This window comes from Rhipicephalus sanguineus, chromosome 6 (assembly GCF_013339695.2).
Source record: "Rhipicephalus sanguineus isolate Rsan-2018 chromosome 6, BIME_Rsan_1.4, whole genome shotgun sequence".
Taxonomy (NCBI): domain Eukaryota; kingdom Metazoa; phylum Arthropoda; class Arachnida; order Ixodida; family Ixodidae; genus Rhipicephalus; species Rhipicephalus sanguineus.
In genome coordinates, this window is record NC_051181.1 from 151,162,837 (window position 1) to 151,179,469 (window position 16,633).

The 16,633-nt window shown below is 44.7% G+C and overlaps 3 protein-coding genes across 3 annotated transcripts in view; 2 read left to right on the top strand and 1 right to left on the bottom strand.

The window, feature by feature from the left end:
- LOC119396788 (nucleoporin NUP188) overlaps positions 1 to 8,637 on the top strand; it is a 64,400-nt gene extending 55,763 nt beyond the window's left edge. The window contains exons 42-48 of the mRNA XM_049417235.1: positions 1,611 to 1,685; positions 1,776 to 1,894; positions 2,582 to 2,660; positions 3,524 to 3,655; positions 5,063 to 5,106; positions 5,602 to 5,731; positions 8,414 to 8,637. Coding sequence (XP_049273192.1) covers positions 1,611 to 1,685; positions 1,776 to 1,894; positions 2,582 to 2,660; positions 3,524 to 3,655; positions 5,063 to 5,106; positions 5,602 to 5,731; positions 8,414 to 8,566 — 732 coding nt within the window. The 3' untranslated portion in view covers positions 8,567 to 8,637. The remainder of the gene's footprint in view (positions 1 to 1,610; positions 1,686 to 1,775; positions 1,895 to 2,581; positions 2,661 to 3,523; positions 3,656 to 5,062; positions 5,107 to 5,601; positions 5,732 to 8,413) is intronic.
- Positions 8,638 to 10,154: 1,517 nt separating this feature from the next.
- On the bottom strand, positions 10,155 to 12,099 carry LOC119396791 (ribonuclease P protein subunit p14). Its single transcript, XM_037664117.2, has 5 exons — positions 11,869 to 12,099; positions 10,955 to 11,039; positions 10,805 to 10,881; positions 10,328 to 10,406; positions 10,155 to 10,252 (listed from the first exon to the last, which is right to left on the bottom strand). The coding sequence occupies exons 1-5, from the start codon at positions 11,934 to 11,936 to the stop codon at positions 10,169 to 10,171; spliced, it is 393 nt and encodes a 130-aa protein (XP_037520045.1). The 5' UTR covers positions 11,937 to 12,099; the 3' UTR covers positions 10,155 to 10,168.
- A 373-nt stretch (positions 12,100 to 12,472) lies between these two features.
- LOC119396792 (ubiquitin-like modifier-activating enzyme 1) overlaps positions 12,473 to 16,633 on the top strand; it is a 55,785-nt gene continuing 51,624 nt past the window's right edge. Inside the window, exon 1 of the mRNA XM_037664119.2 lies at positions 12,473 to 12,788. Coding sequence (XP_037520047.1) covers positions 12,684 to 12,788 — 105 coding nt within the window. The 5' untranslated portion in view covers positions 12,473 to 12,683. The remainder of the gene's footprint in view (positions 12,789 to 16,633) is intronic.

Here is a 16,633-nt window from a genome sequence, read left to right on the forward strand (position 1 = left end):
CGTTTTAGGCAACATGTACCTGCTCAATCCGAGCCGAAGGCCTTGTTTTTATTTTTCCCTTGTTTTCACAAAACATGTTTCTTGCTTGCTTTTTTTCACTTTGTGTAGCTATATCTCGTGATTAAAAACAGCTTGGGCTATAATTCTCTTTTAACATAAAACCCAATCTTTATACCGGGTGTCCCAGCTATCTTTAGCCAAGGGTTAAAAAATACAATATTAGAGGCAGGCGAGTGAAATCACTTGCAAATTACTAACAGTCACCTTTCGCAGTACAGACAATATTTTGTTTGCTAATTAACTAATTTGTTAATTATAATTATTTAATTAAATTGCTAAATATTAACTGTAGGCAAGAAATGCGGCTTGCAAAGTTCGAGAGCGTCTTCAGAAACCCCAATTCTATTATTTGCGATAAAGAAAGTCTCACGTATACCATTTTTTCCAAGCTGTAAAGAAAGCCCGCGAAATACAAAAAGAACCACGTGACTAGCGCGTTCGCGCGCCTCGAGAATGCTGCCCTCAGCCATGGTTCGAGCGAACGAAATCAGCTGCGGCCGCGACTCGCCGGCTCCGTTGCAGCGATAGGCCGATAAGTCAACGGCGGTTTTTGTTGGCCCGCGTCAGCCAGTTGGCGCGCGTGACTGCGCAAGTTGTAGCGAGCGCGGGCCAAACCACCGTCAACTTATCGGCCTACCGCCGCAACGGAGCCGCCGAGTCGCGGCCGCAGCTGATTTCGTTCGCTCAAACCATGGCTGAGGGCAGCATTCTCGCGGCGGGCGAATGCGCTAGTCACGTGGTTCTTTTTGTATTTCGCGGGCTTTCTTTGCAGCTTGGAAAAAATAGTATACGTGAAACTTTCTTTATCGCAAATAATGGAATTGGGGCTTCTGAAGACGCTCTCGAACTATGCAAGACGCATTTCTTGCCTACAGTGAATATTTAGCAATTTAATTAAATAATCTTAATTAACAAATTGGTTAATTACCAAACAAAAAATTGTCTGTAGTGCGCAAGGTGACTGTCAGTAATTTGCAAGTGATTCCACTCGCCTGCTTCTAATATTATATTTTTAAACCCTTGGCTAAAGATAGCTGGGACACCCTGTATATGATAACACTGCGAGTGGAATTTTAATTTTTTCCACATATGGTATTTTTAACATTTGATTTAGGTCTTTTCTTTGGTCATGGTATAAAAACTAAACTTTGAACATCCGTGGAATGACTAATTATAATTCTATTCAAAGACTACTTGCAAATGTTCAAACCGCACTTATTACATATTTTAGTATGCAGCTGTCCAATAACATTCTTGGTTTCGGCTGAGCAGTTTAATTTTTACTGTCTCCAGAAACAAGAGAATGGTGGCTTTATCTATCTCCTGAACTAATTGACCTACTAGGAAAATTATTGCATAATAAAATCGCTATAAAAAGCGAGACAGGTCCATATATGTTGTCATCATGTTTGGCCATGAAATACAGGAAATAGTATGCCAACAACCCGTGCCCACCCTTAACAGTATGCATGCTGTACTATTGCAATCTGCCTCCTAAGCTTAGCGGTGATCAATCATTAATTTTGTTTTCTGCTGTTATGCATTCCCAGAGGAGCATCTGCTGTGTGATGTCTTCAGCAGTGGCCTACCTGTGCAGACCCACTCTACTTCAGCATATGCTTGAGGTAACTTTGAAAATGCGGTCACTTCATTTTAATTCAAGCTGCCAATCATTTTTCAAGCTAGAAACTGAATGCAGTTCATTTTTAAAACAGTACAAGAAGCACTCGGCCATCAAACCTCAGCCCGAGCAGCAGGGCAGCCAGCCAAGGCGGCAGCTTTCGACCGACGACGTGGCCGATCCGTCGCCCAAGCTGACAGAAGCGAGAAAGAAGTGAGGTGTATTTCGTCTCGTTACCGTAGCTTGAAGTGAGCTAATCAGTGCTGTTGCTAAGAGCTCTGCAGTGTGGTTCACTGTTAAACATGGGATGCAGGAAGGACTCTGTGGCAGGCCTAGAAGAAACTGTCATTGCAGTAGAGAAACTGCGGCCAATTACCGTGTGAATTCCACGTGGCAACATTGCTTCATGTAGCATCCACAGCTTGATTGGAGCCAAAGTTTGTTTGTCCTGTCTGTGTTCCCTTTAACAGTACTACACCCCAACATGCAATGTGAGAAAGCCTGTTAGCTGGCATCAAGAGGCCTTGCAGCGCTTATGAATGTGGCAGAAACTTTCTCAGTTGCTTGGTGTAAATAGTCAAAGATATACAAAGATAGTACTACTCCTTCACACGTAGATGAAGGCCCACAATTTTGAAGGTTGCCGAATGTTCCTTGCAACTTTGCAAAACCTCTGCCACATTTTCTTTCTTCATTTCTCACGGTAAGCACACTGGCAACAGGGTGGGTTTCTTTAAAGCTAGCACTGTACTTCAAGCTCAAGTATACAGTATTTGTTGTCTGTATAAGTTTATCAAGCCTTCGTAACTTGCATTTTTGTTTACCCACTCGGATGAAGTTTCTTTTACCCTTGCCAACAACGTAAATGTTGCAAAGTGGCTGTGTTCTCTTCCCTCCAAGGCTCCTGGAGTTGCTGTTCATCTGCTTGTGCTGCTGCAAACAATACAGTCCGAGTGTGCCTGAAGCCCTATCTGATCAGGTAACTAGCACTTTAGTGCTTTTTTTGCTTGTAGTATTTTTGTGCGCATCACTCTCGCTTGAAATTTAGGAAGCTTCATAATTTGCCGTCTGTAGGCAATGCTAACGTGGATGTGCAAGCTGTGTAGTGTTACTATTATGCTGTGTGCAGCAAGAAGTCCACATCCTTGCTTATAACGTAGTTGACGCTGCCATGCACACCTGTCAAAGCACGAACTGTGCATATAAGAAGTGCTAATCCTGACGCCATCTCAAGGAGCCTGTCAGGCTCCACAACGGCTCAAGAATGAGGCAACGTAGAGGCCGAATTGTATTTATGTACATGATTTGGTGCAACCAAAGTGTTGCTGACAACACTTTACACGTGATAGGCAAAGATGCCATTTTCTCAGCCTCTCCTCCTCTTTCAACTTCTGTGGAAGCCCAACTGATGTGGCGGACAAGGGTGTGCTCCCTTCAAGTCTGGAGTTCCAAATCTGCCTCGTAGACGTCGATATACAAGACCATATGAATTTTGGTTCAAGTTCTTCTCTTTAATTCCAATGTCCCCGACCCAATAAATATCTTTTGAATGTTCACCTTTGAGTGGGTAGCTTAAGTGTAGCCTGCCGTGTATACCTACATAATGCCAGGACCGGCCAATGTTGCCTAACTGCTGGGAACATTACTGTTTGCTATCCATTCTTATAACAATGTAATAAATTAATACACATGTACCACTATGCGCTTTCCTCTCTCCTCATTAAATGCTTTGCATAGTAGAACATTTCCCTTAGGAAGTTGTCGGAAATTTCTTGTTCTAATTTTTGTTTTTGTTGTTGTGGCACAGGAGCTGAACTAATGTTTTCGCTTTATTTGTTACAGGCCTTGGACATCGACGAGTGGCGACCGATAGCAAACCTGTCGTTTCAGTCGCCGTCAGTGGAGCAGGACGAGAAGCTGAATTTCGGAACCCTTATGTCAGCTGCTCAGCTGTGCCTCAAGTCACTGACCAAGGCACGTGAAGTTTTAAAAATTGCATATCTTTTGTTCTAATGTGGCTATTCAAAATCTACTTAGAGATTGCGAAGCTGCAGAAAATACTGAATAAGTGTATTAAATGTCGTGGCGTTCGCCCAACTATTAAAAAACATTTTTTAAGACCCGTGTCTGATCACGCACTCTTCAGCGCAGCCTTGTGCCCCATGCAGTTTTACAGCAGTACCTCTTACAGTTAGTTCTTCAAGGTCTTCAGCTTAAAGAGACAGCTTTGGAAATTCATGGGTTCATTTGTGTTGTATAAATAGTGATCAGTGGTCATTAAGCAGTATTCAAGAGTTTAGTCCGATTTTGTAGTCTATTTGCTGTATACTAGCTACAGTCAGCTGTGCGCATTTTGTCTTCTCTGTATGCTCGGTATTCGGAAAAGGTATGTTCCACATTCATCTCCGTGGCCACGAGTGACACGGGCTATTGCTCTAAGGATCGCACATACATAGATACACTAGAAAATGGACGTGGAACGGCCGTCACTGTAGCACGATTGGTAGCGCACCACACTTGTAATGCAGAGGTTATGTCCCACCAGTGGCGGGTGGTTTTTCATCAACTTTCTCTTTGCCCCATTATTAGTGCATCTCAATTAAAAACTACAAGTGCTGTCTCCTATGCTTTCCTTGGCTTTATTATCTTTTGACTTCATATGGTCATGTCTACCGAAAACTGGCCCCACTCAGTCGATTCCTTTTCCTTAGTCCACTGCAAGGTTAATTATATGTGTAAACAGCTCATTTTCCTGGTATTATGTGTTGGTTTAGATTAACTAACATGTGGTGCTACAGTGCTCAGTACTGCTGTGTTCAAGTCAAACCAGATTCATAGCTTGTTGCACTCATAACGGGCTCTGTAGGTGGAAGCAGGCATAGAGTTTCCTACAATACTTACTAGAGGGAACTCTGGCGCTAGTGTCTATGGGAGCTGCAATGCAACGCGCTTCAGCCAGCATGGGAATCATGGGTAGTACACGGGTTTGTCTAAACTTCGTTCTTTCGGCTCCGTTTGGCTCCGCGTCGCCTGCATCCGCTTTGTCGCAAAACGAAGTTCAGCAAAAATCAGCAGTTTCACTTCACCACTTTAACTTCTTTAGGCTCACCGATTCAAATCTGGTCACGAAGTTCACAACGATCCATTCTTTTATCCGAAAGAAAACCAAAACACAGCAATAAACAAAGCCACAAGTGCGTTCGAAGCCCACAAGCACGAAGACTAGGCAAATCCATGTACTACCCATCATTCCCATGGTGGCTGAACGATCACAGCGCCAGAGTTCCCTCTAGGTCATTTTAGGAAACTCTATGGAAGCAGGTGTGCATGAATGTCACTCAACAAAACTCAGTTGTTGTTTTGACGTCTTTGCCGATGCAGGTTGACCGACAGCCATTGCCTGCTGGGAGCCTTCGCCAACAAAGGTAATGGATGCCTTTCTAAGCGGCATTTCTGTATGCCGCAAGCCCCACAGATTCTCCGGCAGTGCACGGCGCATCTTGAGACGAACACGTTACGGTCCCGCAAGGCGTTGAGCATGATGTACAAACTGACACGAAATTTTACGGGATGCGCAATTTGAGAACAAGCTGGATTCACATCAGTTCAAAGTGTGTCTGTACGGCAGAACCCTGCTTATACGTTTTCCCGTGTTTAATGTTCCTGGCATCCGCACTCAGCAGCAAATCTACAGATCTATGCAAATCCCTTTCTCACATGTCATTTTTGAAACATTCCTGCATGAAATGTTGTGAACAGTCACTGTGTCCGCGGTCCTGTGAACAACATATTAGAGGGGTTCTACTAGTAATTTTGCAACTTGCATAGCAGTGCATAAAATTGGAAGCAGCAAGCTTTTCACAGAGGCAAGACCCTTGATATAGCTGCACTGGAAAGCTGTGTTTTATCACCACACCCAGGAACATGGAATTTGCCATCCTGGAGATGAGCCTGTCAATAACCCTTGGACAGGCCCTGCTGTACCGGCTGCACCCACAGGTGTCCCTCCATGACAAGCAGCTTTTATCCCGGACGTATAGTGGAGAGATGGTGAGTCATAATCATCATCAGCCTGACGATGCCCACAGAAGGGCAAAGGCCGCTCCCATGTCCTGCCAATCAACCCAGTCCTGTGCTTGCTGCGGCCACGTTATCCGCACAAACTTCTTAATCTCATCTGCCCACCTAACTTTGTGCCTCGCCGTCATGCGCTTGCCTTCTCTTGGAATCCATTCTGTTACCCTTAATGACCAGCGGTTATCTCGCCTACGCGTTACATGCCCTGCCCATGCCCATTTATTACTGAACTCGGCTAAGGTGTTTGTTCCCCGACCCACTCTGCTCTCTTCTTGACCCTGGTAAGTGGTGATCGTAAGTCATGGGACGTAGTATTTTCTGCTCGTGGCTCTTCGGAGCAGTGCAGTCTGTGTAGTCTTCAGTTTCCGTCTATCAGTTTCAAATGTGATACTGTACGTGATTAGGACACACAGAAAGGGGTTCCAGAGTAAATCACTGTAATGGGACTGTAATATATTAATATTAAAAAGCGGAACTACTACTACAGTTGACACCAGATACATCAAATCTGAAGGGGATCACTGAAGTGTTCTACATATAGGTAATTTGATATATAAAATATAATATATATATCGAAAATATGTTTAAGGGGCTTTTACAACTATTCGAGATACACATTAATTTGTTATATGCTGGTTCAACTATAGTATAGCAGCTGAACACTGTTGTTAGCACAGAATTGTAGTGCAATAATAGTTAAAATAAGCACGAACAGATAAGTTTAGAAATGAAAAAAATTTTTAAAAAACACCTCAGGAGTAAACAGAAAATACAAGACGTTGAAAATGGCCTGAATACGTGTTTTTTATAGGAATTAAGAAACACGTAAGCTTAGCAATGATTTAAAGTTTTCTAATCATGTAGCAGCCATAGTACAAGGTGTTCATTCATTTCAGAGTGTTATAATTAGAGCTGTGCAAATAGCAAAGTTTTGGGTGCGAAGCGAATTCGAATATTGAAGTGTGAGTGCGAATCGAATATTTCTAGAATATTTTTCTAATACTTCGAAGCGAAATTGCAGAAAAATAAAGTTAGAGAGGATTCCTAAGCATATTGTTATGAGATAGCAGCATGAAAGTGTTTCTTTTTGCTAGATTGATTAAGCGCTGGCACGGGGTGGTGTTTAATAGTTGTCTTAACAAGAATGAGGCAATGTAGAGGCCAAATCGTATTTATGTACATAATTTGGTGCAACCAAAGTGTTGCTGACAACACTTTACACGTGATAGGCAAAGATGCCATTTCCTCAGCCTCTCCTCCTCTTTCAACTTCTGTGGAAGCCCAACTGATGTGGCAGACAAGGGTGTGCTCCCTTCAAGTCCGGAGTTCCAAATCTGCCTCGTAGACGTCGATATACAAGAACATCTGAAATTTTGGATGCTAGAAAGCTTCGGCGTCCGATTTTTCGGACTTCCTGCCCAAATTTCAGGTCCAAAACAGCATTAATTGAGCCCCCACCTCTGCCACATCTTTCATCTCCATGTTGGAACCAGCGTTTTCTTGAGTTAATACATTTGCGACCGTAGCGGTGCTTGAAAGGCAGCTTTGCCGCAATACGGGGGTGTAATGAGGTGAAGCATATTGAAAATCTAGGGACCACTTCCAATCGAATGTTGACCGTCTCTTGGAAAGTTCCATCGTAACGGAGCTTGAACGGCAGCTTTGCCGCAATACGAGAGTGTAATGAGGTGAAGCATATTGAAAACCTGAAGGGGTCACTTTTAATTAGACATTGACTGTATTTGTTTTTGGGAAGTTCGAATAGTAAAATTCCAGTGTGAATCGAATCGAATAGCAAACACTATTCGAAAAATATTCGAAATTTCAAGTATTCGCACACCCCTAGTTATAACCTCTGGGCTGTCCACTGTTGTAGTGCAAGCCTTCAGAAGAACATTTTCATTAGCAAATCTAGAAGTGTTAGGATATTTCTGTGGCTTCATTTCTTGAGCTAAAAGGAACTCGAAATCAAAGATTGACATGTGATTATTTGAACAGGGGACTGCATCTCCTTTCTTGATTATTGTTTCACCCGCCATGGCGTTGCTCTGCTAAGCTCGAGGGCATGGGTTTGATTCCCAGCCATGGCGGCCGTATTTTGATGGGTGCAAACTGCAATGAACACCCGTGTGCTTAGAACCCCAATGATCCCCAGGTGGTCAAAATTCATCAGAAGTCCCTCACTGCAGCATGCCTTATGAATCATATCATGGTTTTGGCATGTAAAAGACCAGCAATTTTTATTAAGTTATTGGTTCTATACTTCAACTAACGCTAAAAATAACTTTCCCAATTATCAAATTTCCAGAGCCCTCCACTACAGCATCCCTCATAATCGTATTGTGGTTTGGGACATTAAATCCCAGCAATTATTATTAACTTTGGCAATTATTTCACTGCGTTCGTGTGGCTGTGACTTGAAAAACATGGGTTGCTCAATCAATTTTCCTTCTCCTTTGTTGCCCATAGTGAGGGTCTCGACTCCGGCAGGTTTGGTGCTTTCGGGTAGCATACAAGGCCGCCAAATAATGAGAGAATTCACTCAGGCAGATTAACACGGCAGATTTTATTTTGCTACAGCGTGATGATTTAACAGAAATTTCAGAAAGGTAAAACTCAACTGTCATGCCTCGCTACCTCTTTTCTTTATTCTAGGCTGCTATCAAGGCCGAAGTGCAGAGACATTTGCGGCGAGGCGGTCAAGGCTCTCCAAGCACATGCAGGACGAAAACCCCGCCTTTGGATCCTGTCTCGGAGTGGGCCTTGGTCCAAGCATTCATAGATGTCGTAGATCAGGTGTTCAAGTGACACCCAGTGTTGCGAACGTGGAGAAGGAATAGCACTGCCTTCTTTTGTACATATTTTATTTTTGTAATATAAGACAAATGCAAAATTTTTTACATGATCTCTTCCGCGTCGTAGTTGAATGTTCAATTGATGACACCGCTACCTTAAAACTTTCTTTGGTGCAACAGTTCAAAATGACCAGGAGAAACGGTAAACTTTTCAGGTTATGTCAAGGGTTCCCGAACCGCCTCTTGATCTTGACAAGAAAACAGATTCCACAGATAAAAGACAGAGCTGTGGGAATTCTCTTGCAACTTTTGTAGTCTCACACAGCACATGGAGTTCACAAGTGGAGCACAAAGCTGGCTTAAGATAACCTCTTTTTCAAAAAGAGGCCTGCTCATAGCAGCGAGTTATGCATCAGTGGCTGTTCCTTGATATCATTAAGCGATTTGTCTGAGCGATCCCCAGTGAGCTGGATGTCTGGATCAGTGCGCTGATCCAGACATCCAGCTCACTTCTTAGTGTTGCTGTTTATATTAAATGGCACAGTTAAACGTAATGAAGTAATCAAAGGTCTGCATTTTGGATTTATATAGCGATTGCAAATTTTAGAGAGGACTGATTGTCACGTGCTCATGGTTGGTTGTACACTCACCCAAGCAGAAATGAAAAGCAACAGCATAAGCAGCACCACTCCATTCCTCGAGAATGGAAGATGTTGGGAGGACATAGGAGAGGTGAACATTGCACTTGTACAAGGTCTTCTTAAAAATTATTTCACTTATGTATATTCCTCAGAAGACACTTCACTCTCTCAAATGCATTTTTGAGGCTTTGAAGAAGGGTGGTTTAGGACCCATTTAAAAAAACTACTTTCGACCTTATTTGACTATATATTTTTTTTCAACCTGACATTGTTCATTCACTTATACATTGTTTTCAACAATACATTGTTCAGAACGAAACTCTACTTAGAGCAGTCATTACATGTTGCTCCTCATACATAATGTACAAAGGTTATCAGTGGCAATGTTCCTAGTGTATAATGAATAGATCTGTAGAACATAACCTGAAGAAACACTAGACTGTGACATAAAAGTACACGATAGAACGATTGCATTTTTAATGAGTAAGTGCAGACTCATCATTAACTCTTGGAAGTCTCTGGAACATGACTCAAAGAAACACCGGACTAGGGTGCAAGGTGAAAGGAAATTTTGTTAATGACTAAAAATCTGAGGAACAACCTGGATCAAAAGTTCTGATCATTGAGGAGTTAAAAAAAAAACAGAAAGAGGGAAAAAAGCACCGACACCAAAAATGGTGGTTTTAACGAAAATGAATGGCAGATTTTATTCAAAGTTTGAACTTCAGATGATTCTCACGCATAATTTTTTGACGGATAAAATGCACCACTGCCACCAAGGGTCAGTCCAAGCTGTGAAGAATCTTTTTCGCAGAACGGTTGGTTGTCAAGCTTTGAACAATAGCTCAGCCACTGTCTTTCCACAATGTGGTGCCAGAAGACGCAAGTGTTTTACAGTCCCTTCGTATAACACGCTTCGCAGGTGGCACCGTCGGTGCGTAGAGAAATCTGATGCAAACACCAAGCCCGAGCATTTATTCGTGAGCAGTTGTCTTTGCGGCCGGAACGTGCTGGTAGTGCGAACTTGACACGGCCAGCGAGGCCAGGCTAGGGGACACCTTGGAACGAAAGGAAAAGCGCCACGCATTGAAGCAATACAATTGTATTTTGCCAAGGCTTTAGGATCGAAATACCTTGTACACTCGAAAGGAACACGGCCTTCCATTGTAACAGGAAGTCAGTGTGAGAGAGCTCCAAAGCCTGACCAGGTTGCTGCAGAAAATTGGATGTCGAGAAATGTCGCAAACGTATGCCTGTGTGACAACTGATACATCAAAGACGGCGAAAGTGTATAAACAAGATTTAACTCTTTAGAAGGGGCACACAAGAACTCTGTTCTTACGTTTCTCAGGGAACTACACAAAACAATTGCATGATCCAGAAAAATATAACATCCTATAGAACTTAAGGCAGGAGAGGCCCCACCCAGATGACTGAAGTGCAACCGCAGATTGCCTCTATGGTTAAAGAAATAGTCCTAAAGAAATAACAACCAAATGGTTGTTATACCTGCTCTGTTCATTTTAGTCCCTCGGATACAAGAAAATGAAAGGCATGCCGGCGTTGGCACAGCGTGGCGCTGCACCACGGTGGCAGGCTCATAACATTACCTGGACAAAACCCGCAAGTAAGCGCGCAGGTCTGCCTCCCGGAACTTCAGAACATCAACATTGACGGATGCACCGACCTGCAAGGTAAGATGTGGGTGACGATGGTGCATATATAATATCCCAGCAACGCAACTGGATCTTTGGCCTTACTTCACCAAACGACGTCCTCAAGGCTTGCTGTATAATAAACTTGAACATTGTTGCATCAACTTCTTCACCAGGCTCCTCAAAACGGCTGCAAATGAAGCATTTGCATGCTTATTTTTAGGTAGTAAACGATTTTGACGGCACGACACTAATCGTACAAACAAGCGAAACATGGTGCAAGACAGCGGAAACTGCGCATGGTGTTTGAGCATCAAATGTGTTGCAATGTCAACTTTAGAACTGCAGGGTAACGAAGTTGCTCATCTTCTGCAGGAACTTAATTGCACAAGACTTGTGCCACCTGAAGCCTATCCGCTACGGAATTCATTTCTTATCCTCATGCATTAGGCTAGGAACCTGTATGCAAAAAGCGTCTACAAAAGATAATTACTGAGAAGGTACAATGAAGGCATGCTATACGCTTTTCATTCATTTACTTGAGTATACCATGTTTCCAACACCTTGTTATTGTCATATCTCTTCCCGCAATACGGCTTGAGAAAGCTTCACTCTAACCACAAGGTATTTATTATGAAACTGCCTGCACGCACGTGGCAAGAAAAAAAAAATGAAATGGAGAACATTACTGTACAAATCTAACTTCATTTTTGCGCAACAAATTGATTTTTCGGCTGCAAACGTATGCAAATTGAGCATATGCACAGCAGCTGTGTCGTGAACAATGTGCAATTTGCAACGTTTTTCTCGGTGCAACCACACGCGTCGATATTTAATTCAAATTAATCAATGCTAACACGCGCGTCTCTTGGCAACAAAATGAACTGATTGCTTCACTGCAGTCAACTCGTTACAACGCAAGCTTTGCTTCGAAAGCGAGAACGCAATCGTTCGTCGCTTACTCGCGCTTCGGCTCTCCCTATAAAACTGCTTCCCCAAGGCATCGAGTATCCACTTACAGTGAAACGTCCATGTAGACGTGCTGCGTCCGACAAACAGTGCGAAAATTTCTCCTCGTACTTTCCATGAGCACAGATTTTTGCACCAACTTTTGGTAAACGTGCTTCAGTCATTCATCAGTTGAATCTGTTCAATGTGCACGCGAAAGCGTTCGAACTATCGGAACACGGGACGCATCATACGATGCACGCAAGAAACACGAGTTTTTGTTTACGTTCTTTGGATTGGATTGGATCGGATCCCAACGCACATTTACTGATGTTGGCGTTGAAGCTGACTCAAATTGAGCGAGTTCACAGATGCGTTGCGATCTTTAAGAACATGGCGGCCGTGACGTATTTTTTGTTCACACTGGCATTTGTTGTACACAAAAGTATAGCCTCTGAGACCTGCGATTGAGATTGAAGCACCAACTGTCCTCTTGAAGGTCGAGTTAGGACGCCGCTTATAAGATTAGTTGCATTAAGTCGGCTGTATTTGTGTTCGGCAGAAAGGCGGATGCTAAAAAAATGTAAGAGGTTGGCTCAATATTGTTCAGTTCACGTACAAATGTCACGTGCTACTCGCACGTTGCTCATCGCTTCGGAAACGCGCCTTTTTTTACTTCCTATTGTGTGCGAGTCGGCCATCTTCACGGAGAAGCCGCCACTCCTGTCTCGTCGGCGCCTTGCTTTTGCTGCTGTAGCAGTCGCAAGACTGTTATAGTTGCAGCGAAAGCGCACACATCTTGTCGGGGAGAGAGCATACAGTGCGAGCTACGGAAAAAAAAACTGATCCTATGCTGTATTCATGTGCCGTGCTCTTAAAGATTTAGATGTCTTGTGCACAGGACACTGTTTCTGAAAACGCCAAGAGCCCTCCGGCAAAAAAACGCAGGACCGAGGATAGTTCCGGCAACGCCGCGTCTGGAAAAGCAGTTGTAAGTATCTCTTATCTTTGCCGCGAGTAGCATTCGTCGCTCATTGTGACCGTTTTCGGCTCGCTGCGAAAGCGTCTTTCGCACGCGGTTAGGCCTAACGTCGATGAGCAGTCAAGTTTCGAGATTGCCGTACGGGTATCCAGGCTTTACGCAACTTAATTATTTGCTCCGCGTGTTAGAACTTAGTCCTTGCATTGCTCGCAGTATGGCGAAGTTGCCTTCCGGGCACGCTTTCTTTTTTTTCTTTCTCTCCCCGCTGGATAAGCGGCCGTGAGTAGCCGGCGTTTTGTTTTCTGGGCGTCTCGTTCGCTTGCCTTGTTTCTAAGTCTGGTGTGAAAAGCTTCGCATCTGTCGTGTGGCACAGTCCAGCCCATTACACGCGCACGCACTTTCTTTTTTTCTTTTTTAATGCGTAGCGTTATATATCAAGCTCGTGCAGCGCGAGCGCCATTCGCGTTTCAAGCCAAGCTGTTGTCTCGCGTCGGCGGAGCTTTAAAAAAAAAAAAATCTTTTCCAAACGCCGCTACCTAAAATCCTCGCCACGTCGCGTCTTTGACACAACTTCGTCAGTCGCTAATTGACAGAAAATTGCGCAAGAACATGTTTCAAAACGTTTCCTAGCTTAGTTTTTCATGCAGTCTAATGATTGGCGTCAAAATATACCACGAATTTGCACCGCCATGTCTAAATCGGTGTGTAGCAGTACTATTTGCACAGTTCGTAAAGCATGTTGGTCCGGCAACGGATACAAAGTGCCGCCCGTCTGCTGTTTGTGGCGGCGTAGTAGTACACTTGATCCGCTCCAGAAATAGCACCGTGAACGAGGGGGAGTGTCTGGACGTCTGCATGGACTGTGCTTTGGTCGGCATTTTGTTGCTACACTTATTTCCGCCGGATAAGCGAAGGTCTGCGTTTACACGAAGACCATAGAAAGTAAAAGCAGGATGCGTCTTCCCACTTGCGTTTGACTAGACCTTGCGCCGCGCACTAATATCTTTATCGTTTGTGTGATATGTAGTTCGGAGTTTTCACTTTAAATGAGCCAACTCCTAGTCCAGTTTCAATTGCATGCCGTTTTTGAAAAGGGTGTAGATGTACGATAAACTGCAGCCCTGGTCAAACGCAGTGAGTTCTCACGGTGAATAGATGCTTTGTTGAAGGTATCAACGTCGCCATTATTATGTGAGGCAGGGAACCCCCCCCCCCTTTTTTTTTGGAGGAGTTGAAGGGTTGCACCCCACCCCCCTCCCTGTAAAAAGTGTGGTTTTTGTGTTTGGGCCACTCCCCCCTTCCCGAAATGAATGAATGGATATGACCGAGGATGGGGGTGGCTATCGGCCGCTGTGGGGAAATGGTAATATGGTACAATCCAAAACCACGAAGCACGGATCTCCAAATATAGACCTGTTGATTGCCGGTAACATTTATTCAGTGAGAAGCGCTTAGTATTTGTGAATTGAAGCGTTTTCGTTCTGACATCTTCGAACCGCAGTACTCGGGAATCCTTCAATTTCTCCTGTAAAGCTCACTTCGCCGCCTGTCCTTGATGCACCCATATCTTACTGGAGATGCCTTTGCGAGAGCGCAGCGAGGCTGGATGGATGGATGAATGACGATTATGCCGGGCACGGGATAGCCATTGTGTACAAAGCTTTGCGCCATATGTCAATTAATTCTCGCGCTAGTGGTTCTTCGTGCCGAATTTGCGTTACTTCTTGTTGAAGGTTGATTAGTGTTTGATACTTTTGAGAGACAGTTTATTCCTGTGCTCTTAGCATTTTGATCTACATGAAGGCACTGGAAGAGGGAGTGAGGCGGTTTACAAATGTCTAAAATACTTAGAAATGTTGATAGTTCGACACAGCTTACGGCATTACCGTGAATGGCAAAAATGGTTGCAATACTGGGAAATCGTGTAACATCGTTGCACATGTTAAGCGCTGGTTGGCAACCGGTTATAGCCTACTTTTGCGAGGCAGGTTTTGCTACCAGCAGCGGTATCTTTTTTTTTAGGTATTTCTGCGAGAGTCGTGTGCTGCTGCAATATTCAGCAAATCAGGGGGGGGGGGGTTAAGTAGCTGTTAAATTTAAGCTAAGTCAGTACTGTATTATATTTGAACGGGACTCGCGAGTTTTGGTAACTTGCACTTGGAGAATTGTACCATGAAATTTTTCTGTGCTAACGAGCCTTATTGGATATATTAGTTTCCACGCTTTCAAATGCACAACAGCTGTTACTTTTCTCTCTCATATCTTTAAGCTTATGCTCACTTCTGATTTATCATATAGTTGTAACAGTACGGATCACGTAACCTTCTGCAGTTTGAGGACGTAGTTTAGTCGCCTTGGCATAAAATGATAATGAACCGCCCTGGCAAATTGTTTCCAAATGCCGTGGAAAGTGGCCGCTGCGAGGTTTCAATTTTATTAATACAAGTCCATAATACAAAAGTTTGTTACAGGTGTTCTGGGTTGATACGTATTTCTCTGCGGTAGATATTCCGTTAGCAAGAGCCAACAATGCCTCGAAACCTCCCGCCTCCCTATCTCAAGCGCACGTGCTTCTTAAATACGCTCGCGCCGACATTTTTGACCTCGCGTTCATAGGGCACGCGGCGAGCACCCCCGCAGAAAGGGGTGTAGAGGCGCAGTATCGCGTGCCGGCCGAAAACGTTGCACGATCGCGAGAACGGAGGAAAAGCAAGGCGAGAAAAATGTTTATCTAGACGTCGCCATGGGGACCGCGTTCCGGCGGCCGGAGTCTAACGGCGGCCGCGCCGTCGTCACACCCGTGAGCGCTACCACGTCGGACGGGTTTCGCTGCCGAGCCCAGCAGAGCCCGACGTCGAGGCGTAGCACCGTGCATCAGCGTACCCGGTCTCGGCAGGTGGGTTGCGCTCTCGCGGATCCTCTCGGCCGTACTCGTAACGCTAGGCCTCGCCGTTGTGTCAGAATGCCGTGAAACGAAAGTCCGGTTGGCGTTATGTAAGAACAGACGCCTGACGTTACTTCCCCGTTTTTTTTTTTTTTTTTCCTTTTTCCCCCATATTCCGGTGCCGGAGTTGCCCGGTTCGCGGTCTACTTTCGAAACGACGCGTCTCTCGAAACTTTTTTCGTTTCCCTTTAACTTTCTGCCCCCTTTGTTTCCGCGCCTGTTGCCGGCAGTGACGTGTCCGAGCGTCGCTTTTTTTTTTTTTCGAGGTCACGCACACAGCCGTTGCTCGGGCACCGCTTGTTTCGTACGCGTGCGCTCCGATCAGCTGATGGGAGTTTTCGAAATAGCGGCCTGTTGGAAAGGTATACAAAGTGCAGAAGCGACGAGCTCGTGCGGCGGGACCACCCGGTCTAATGAAGCGGAACATTAGTGCCGACTAGCGATTGCGACTGCTCGTTTGTTAGTACGCAACTGACGCGGCCGGACTGGCGGCTCTACAGTTTTCGTAGACGCTGGCGGTGACTAGGCGATGCTTGGGTGCTTTCGAGAGTCGACGAACTTTTGTTGATCGGCGGTGCTGGTTCCCACCTTTTGTTCATTCATCTGCGGTGGAGACGCCGCTCGGATTTTCACGTAGGTGGTGTTGGGTTGCATTTGGCGAGGTTTTTTTTGCCTCCAGTTTAGTAATGTAGCGCTCATTGCGGAGGGTGGCTGACCCGACGCTCTCATTGTGCCAGTTTTATCTATCGCCGGCCCGCGAGTCTCCGCGATTGAACCGACAAACCCAATCGTTGTGTCGTCGATGGAATTTTGGTTGTGGGAGGCGTCGGTGGTGAATGCTCCGCTTCTGTAGCCGCCGCGCGATGATGTTGACGTCGGGATACTAAGGTTTACTACTGCCCGATACAGT